The 7052-nt window shown below is 35.6% G+C and overlaps 1 protein-coding gene across 1 annotated transcript in view; it reads right to left on the reverse strand.

Annotated features, from left to right (window-relative positions):
- Nucleotides 1–4641, reverse strand: part of LOC107747226 (caspase-8-like) — a 16661-nt gene extending 12020 nt beyond the window's left edge. Inside the window, exons 1-2 of the mRNA XM_016561674.1 lie at nucleotides 4349–4641; nucleotides 400–707 (exon numbers count right to left, since the gene is read on the reverse strand). Of these exons, the coding sequence (XP_016417160.1) occupies nucleotides 400–707 (308 nt within the window). The 5' untranslated portion in view covers nucleotides 4349–4641. The remainder of the gene's footprint in view (nucleotides 1–399; nucleotides 708–4348) is intronic.
- Nucleotides 4642–7052: the final 2411 nt, after the last annotated feature.

Below are 7052 nucleotides of genomic sequence, written 5' to 3' on the forward strand. Positions count from 1 at the left end.
AAATAATCAAAAAGTTGAAAATAAAGTATCGGGTAGGTGTAGGGAGGGCTTTATTTTCCCAATAAGGTGGCATCCATTTAATAATTTGAATTAAAATGATAATTTACACTCAATATGTTATTATTGCGTACTGTTTTATAATGTACTACAATACTGAGGTGCAGATAATTGCCACTATTTGCAATAAGTAGTATAAATAGCAGAAAATCCTGCTATTTTAACAGTGTAAATAGAATCCATTGCTACTTGCCCTTAGTGTAAATCTAATCTATCACTAAGAAAATATGCTGTTTTTATAGCCACTGCCAAAAAAACATTCCTTGGTAGTCTTTTCTTAGTCAGCTTTCTGGCCTTTGACCTGATCAAACACATCTCTATTACTAGGAGCTGCATCCTCACCTGTATGGGGAGATTTGTTGACTATATGTTGTGCCGTTGGTTGGCATAACATCCTCTGAGGTCAGACTGCGGATGAGGCTGTTCCGTTTCAGGATCCTGAGCAGCTCTAAAAGCAGAGACGGATCCTCCCATGACAGCAGGTCCCTGTTCTCCAGAAGACTGAACAGCTGTCCGGCTGAGGTCACGGTGCTGAGGTCTTTCAGACTCAGCAGATCAGAGCAGAGGAACACCAGGTCCTGCACCTCATCGACAGTGAGAGATGCCTGCACTTTTAACAGCACCCGCTGAAACTCCAAAACTGTCTGCATCTATAACACATGCATAACATTGCTGCAATGAAATTCAGATTTATTTTACATACTATTTACTCAATTTAAATTTACCACAGGCAACCTAGTAGTGAATACAGATAACGATGATCTGTGATGTGCAATCCAGTTTTTGACCCACAATGCCATATCACAAGAGATACATTGAAAACAAACTTTTTTGGTTTTATTTTTGCACTGACATGTAGAGGATATAAGTGAATTAGATTTGTTTTTAATGTATATTTTAATACAGTATATAATGCAGCATTTAGTTTTGGTTTATTACAGATTATTGACCCTTTGTAGTAAAAAGTTTGGGCAACTCTGGTCTGGGTTATTCAATCTCAAATGGTCCAAAAATTGTAGAGTTGGATGTGTGACCAATTTTTAATTTTTGTATTATTACCTAGTATTATTGTATTTTGTATTATTAACTAGTATTACCTAGCATTGCAAAACCACTAGTCCTTTTTTTTTTTTTTTTCATGCCCCACGGCAAATTTTGGGTTATACAGACATTTACGGAAACCTCGATATATCAGCTCAGCATCCTTCTAGCTCCTTAAAACTAGAAACATTCTATGTACATATATAAACATTTTGCACATTCTTTTTGCCTAGACTTGGAACTTAAGTCTAAATGTTGCTAATGACCAATATTGCTCAGGGTTCCACTTTTAAGGTCAGAGGTCACCGAGGTAAGTATTGTGTACACTCAGAACATTTCAGGTTTGAGACTTCTCTTACCTGCCTATAAGTTACATCATAGCGTGATTACCTAAACAGACTGATGAATGAAATTAAATGTCCAAAAGAACGAGTTTGCAGAAAAGAATCAGACTTCCCTGTTGCCTGAGGCTCTGGATTACAGGTAACAATATTATAAATAATGGTCAATTTCTTTCTCAGATCAAATGTTCCACGTCATAAGACCTAAATATGTTGTCAGGAGCAATGCATGGGTAAAACCGGAAGCTGTTAACTTACGTTTTATGAATCACCAAGGACCACGGTTTCAGTTAAAAATCTTTATTGTTCTACTCAAGAAAAAAAAATCACCAACATCATGGGTGACTAATGAAACTGGGCCTCACCCACATTGACGTCATGCACAAAAGTTTTATTAGGGCTGGGGTTTCATTATATGGCAAGTAGAGACTGATTTAGGCAGTTTAACCATGTTTTCAATACTTTTTCTTTATTATGCCTATTCTCCGTTCAAATGTCTAGATTTCTGACATGCACAAAGCATAATAATATTAATGACTTTCATTGTGTTTCATTTACATATTTTTTTTTGTGTTTTTATACAGTACAATACTGCCAAACTAATCAAATTAGAGCATAAATGCAATAATATTATAACTGATTGGGAAACATAACAGCAAAATAAAATCAAATGCAGTGCTGTCTGACCCCAAAAAGACAATACAACACCATGGCAGTCTACACAATACACCTGAAAACAAAATACAAACTCAGCAGACACAACCTTGCCACAGAACCAGCAGACACAGGAAAATGTGGCTGTCGCAGGAAGAAAGGTCTCCACTGAAAATGTATACAAAAACAGCCCTTCTTATCATGTAAGCACAAGAACTGCAGCACTCAGTGTCTGTTTCCACCACATTTTACTTTGTCTCACTCTATTTTTTGAATTGTAGTATTTTAATTTTTCTTTTAGGTGTAACTTCTTTCTTATTTATTGGTATATATATATATTTTGTCAATTTTTTTGTTCTGTACATTTTCTATATCTGTCTCATATTTCGAATTATGTACATTGTTTAGCACTGTTATGGTCATGCTCTGTTCTACAGGTATCTGTATGCAGCTCATCTGTAAAGCTTTGGCAATATGAATAAATATTTCTTCATATATTTTTACAAACGTATATATATATTTGTCAAATGTGCTATGTAGAACCATGATAGCAACCCCATTCTCCGCCTATGTTACCCCACTCTCTTGTTTGCTATGAATGGGACCTCACAATGGCAAAAGCTGTTTTGAATCACTTTTATGATTTTCTGAGCTCAAAAAGTCTTGTGTGGGGACCTTGGAATATTTCCTTGTGCGGGCAAAAAAGTTGAGAACCACTTTATCTTCAGGAAATACACTGTATTTGATACTCGTTTTTTAATACTTTCCCCAACTAGACTACAAGACTAAGAGACAACCTTTAAAGAACTATACAGGGGCACGTGTGTGTGTGTGCTAATAAAGCACCTTAAAGCTTAAACTGAGAGAAATTGTTAGGTAAGAGTGTTATTCCCATCTCAGACAAGTTTGGTCATGGTTAATGGAAAAGCTGTAGTCTTCGAATACGACTGAACTACTGACTGTCATGCTACTAAAATCTAGTTTAGGTTAGTGTCGCAATTTTGTTACTGTTCAACAATGCTTTGGTGTTAATCACCCTTAGTGACTCATATTGTGTCAGACATACAGTATAGCCTGAACTTTTATCGCGCATTGCCATCTAAGTTTTAAGCTAAAGATATAGTAAATAATGTTTTAAACAGATATGTCAAGCATAGTATTTTATATTAAATCTAGCTCAAGATTGATCAGCCCAGTGCAATAATTCGCCTTTACTCAATCAGACACTTGTCCTAACATTATAGGACGAGATGGGGAATGAGAGGAGTGAGAGTCATTCGTTTATTTCGGCATCTTTCACCAGAATTCAATGACTCATAACACAAAAAGAGACGTACCGTGCCTATTAGCACGACGACTGTACCCTAGAAAGGATCACTGAAGAAATCAATTGAATTAGTCTTTTGGTGAAGGCATCACTGCGATGAAAAAAAAAATCCAACCGATTTCTAACAGTAGGCTAGGCTACCCCTGATAGCACAGGTACATCTCCGAGACGTCTATTTGACGTCTGCAAGACGTTTTTTTTTTTTTTAGAAAGTTTGCTCATCTGCAATATGCCTATAGGACGTTTCCTTTTAGATGTCAAATAGACGTCTATTAGTTGTCTGTAAGATGTTTAGAATGTACAGTATGTAAAACTGACATCTGAAAGACGTCTGTCAGACGTTTGTAGACAGCAGATGCTTTCCAGATCAAGAGATCTTTAACAGACATCTTGCAGACGTACGTGTGCTATCTGGGACATGATCCAAACCCGCTCCTAGTGGAACAGAACCGTGTTTTGCACAAACAGGGAATCACAACCATATTCTACATCTGTTTGAACGCAGTTAATCCAGTTCGTGGCACCTGCAGCCAATTTATGAATCTGCAGCACCCACAAACAGGCTACTATTCAAAGGAGCTTCAGTTCTTAATTTACTTAGATTTAAATAACAAATAAAAAGGCAAAAATAACAATGAATTGCAAATTCATTCTTTACTTTTTGATCTGCTTTGATCATTGAAAACTAAAACAATAAAAAGCTTATCCTCTGAGCCTTGTCGCGGTGTAGAAAGCACTATTTTTCTGTGGGCTATGCACACGTTTGACGATAAACTCGTGTAGGCTTCATGGCAGGGAAGTGATCAATGTCGCGGTGTAGAAAACACTATTTTTCTGTGGGCTATGCACACATTTGACGATAAACTCGTGTAGGCTTCATGGCAGGGAAGTGATCAACAAGTCACGGTCCATTCAATCATTTTCTTACCTCTGTGAGTGAAGTCAGCAGACATCAGCCCAGTTCTTCTCAATGTGAAGATGTCAGGGCTTGTCTCGAATATTTAGGCTATGTTGAACATTACTTTTTCTACTCTACATATCGAAAGTAGTTGGACACGCCTCCTCTAGGCTAAACTTCCTTAATGAACGGGTGAAGTTAGTTTCGTTTTCGAAGGCCACACACTTAGGCTTCAGCCAAACGGCTATAACTTAAACGGCTTATTAAATATTCTCCAGAATACGATTACTGTAAACGTGGAAAGCTTTCTTCCATTATTTCCACTCGATATTAGGCTATGGGCATCGGCGAGTCGCCCCGGAAAGGTCCTCTTGGCGGAGTAGCAAGCAAGGGACCGTGGAGGAAGTGCAATTTTAAACCGTCGTCATGAATGAATGGATAAATAAATAAAGTATATAGGCTTTTATATAGGGATTTTTTAGCACCATTTTAAACTTTTCTTGGGTTAAATTCAGTATTGGCTTGTTTTCATTAATATTCACTTGTGTGAAATTATAGTATCATTACAAATAAAAAAAATGATGTAATTTATTAACTTGTTTAATTATGTCTAAATATTTATTCAAATGCAAAACTTAAAAATAAGTAAGCAGGTATGACCTGCAATACCCTTTTGAGAAACTAGACTACATGTATATTTATTAAAGAGCCATACAGCATGGCGTATGGCTTTTCCGACCACAAAATGACTCTAATTTGCCTCTTTGCATTGGAATTTAAACCCATTTTCTCTATTTTAACCTTAAATAGGCCTACTACAGTAATTGTAATATAAGCAATAGAAATATTAGAAACATTTTTTTTTTAAGTGGTCATTAATGGACCATAATTATTGCACAAATAGTATTTAGTACCAAACAATCTCCTCAAAATATTAAATAAATATTATTAAACTAAAATATAGAACATTTATTTAACTGAAAAAATAGTTAAGGTGCATGACCAATAGTCAAATTTTTTTTGTAACTGACAAAGTAAGAAATATAATAACCTCTTCCACTCTACAAGTCAATGCTCTAACTGCAGAAATGAAAGTAGTAATTACATTTTTTTGGCTGGAAAATTGGAAAAAAGCAGCAATTCATCTGTGATGACACAGTAAGCAGGGTCTTACATATTGTGGCACTAACACAACACAACAGTGGCCAAAAGTGATGTGTGGATTTTTTATGACCCCACATTTCACTTAAACCATCAAAATACGAAAAAGGCGAGTTTGCTTATCTACATTTATATTTCTATAGATCAGTGAACTCGCCTTCTTGACGTCATGGGAGAGCCTCGGAATGTAGATAAGCTTTGTCCAAGAAATTGATTTTGTTGCTAGGCTTTTGAAAAAATCTCTAAAGGGGTGAAGAAGTCAATGAATCTAGTGACAAAATCACTAAGCTGGCAACATTGGCACATTGACTACAACATAAGTTATTCATATTTCATTGGTCCTCTTGTTTTTGCACGTGTTCATAATTTCTTTGATGACAGCATGGCCAAAATTTATGACCGCACAATTTGGCATGTTTCATTGCATTATTATCACAAATAAAACAACGGACTCTAAGCAACTATGCAATATGCTTACAAAATCTTGCAAATTTTTATTTTTTTTAAATTTAGGGTGAAGATGTCAAATTTCATAGGCCGGACATCACTTTTGGCCACTACTATATGGCAGTTTATTGACTTTCCAACTGACCGCCAAAACCATACTGCAAAAACAAGCCACTTTTATGAGGATTGTGGGCTTTCCTGGAGTTGTTGGAGCCACTGATTGAACTCATGTTCACATTATTGCTTCAACTGTAAACGAGGAGACATACCAATAGAAAACGAAGCATCAGTAATAATTTGTGATACTTTTGCACAACGCAAAGCATTAAAAAAAAAAAAACATTAAAATATTAAAATATTTCAGTGTCTTAATTAAATGATTGTATTGTAGCTACATTAAATGATTGGTGTTGTGCTGCTGTGACTTTACATGAGCAGGCTCACTATTGGCTGATTCAGAGGTTGAGGTCAGCTCAGTGTCTTAATTAAATTATTTTATTGTAGTTACATTAAATGATTGGTGTTGTGCTGCTGTGACTTTGCATGAGCAGGCTCACTATTGGCTGATTCAGAGGTCAAGGTCAGCCATTTTGTGTTGACATCATTGTAGTCCTTAGTTCACAACACTTAAGTGTCACCTCAGTCAACACTTAAGAATCAGCCTTAGACTTTACTGAAAGTTGCTCTTAGCTTCTTTATAAAAGTCTTCTACTCTTAGAAAAGTCCAAAGAATTTTTTGACACTTAAGTCAAAGCTTAAAACTATTCTTAACAGCATTTCTGAGAAGTTTTATACATACGGGCCCTGGACTTTCCACCTCTGCATTTAAGTAAGTTCCAGCGTATTCTTAATCTTGGATCTCGTTCTTAAAACACAAAATGACCAATGAAGTGTCAAGCACCAAAAGCAGCCCATATTAATTCTATAAGTTCTCTTTAATTGAAAAATATGCATTTTCATATATAGGCTACCAGTGTTGGGAAGGTTACTTTGGAAATGTAATAGGTTACAGATTACAAGTTACCCTATTTAAAATGTAACAAGTAGTGTAACTTTTCAATTACTTTATTAAAGTAATGTAACTTATTACATTTGATTACTTTTTGATTACTTTTCTAAATTTCTA

Source organism: Sinocyclocheilus rhinocerous, unplaced genomic scaffold (assembly GCF_001515625.1).
Source record: "Sinocyclocheilus rhinocerous isolate Xijiao unplaced genomic scaffold, SAMN03320098_v1.1 scaffold2184, whole genome shotgun sequence".
In the NCBI taxonomy this organism is placed as follows: domain Eukaryota; kingdom Metazoa; phylum Chordata; class Actinopteri; order Cypriniformes; family Cyprinidae; genus Sinocyclocheilus; species Sinocyclocheilus rhinocerous.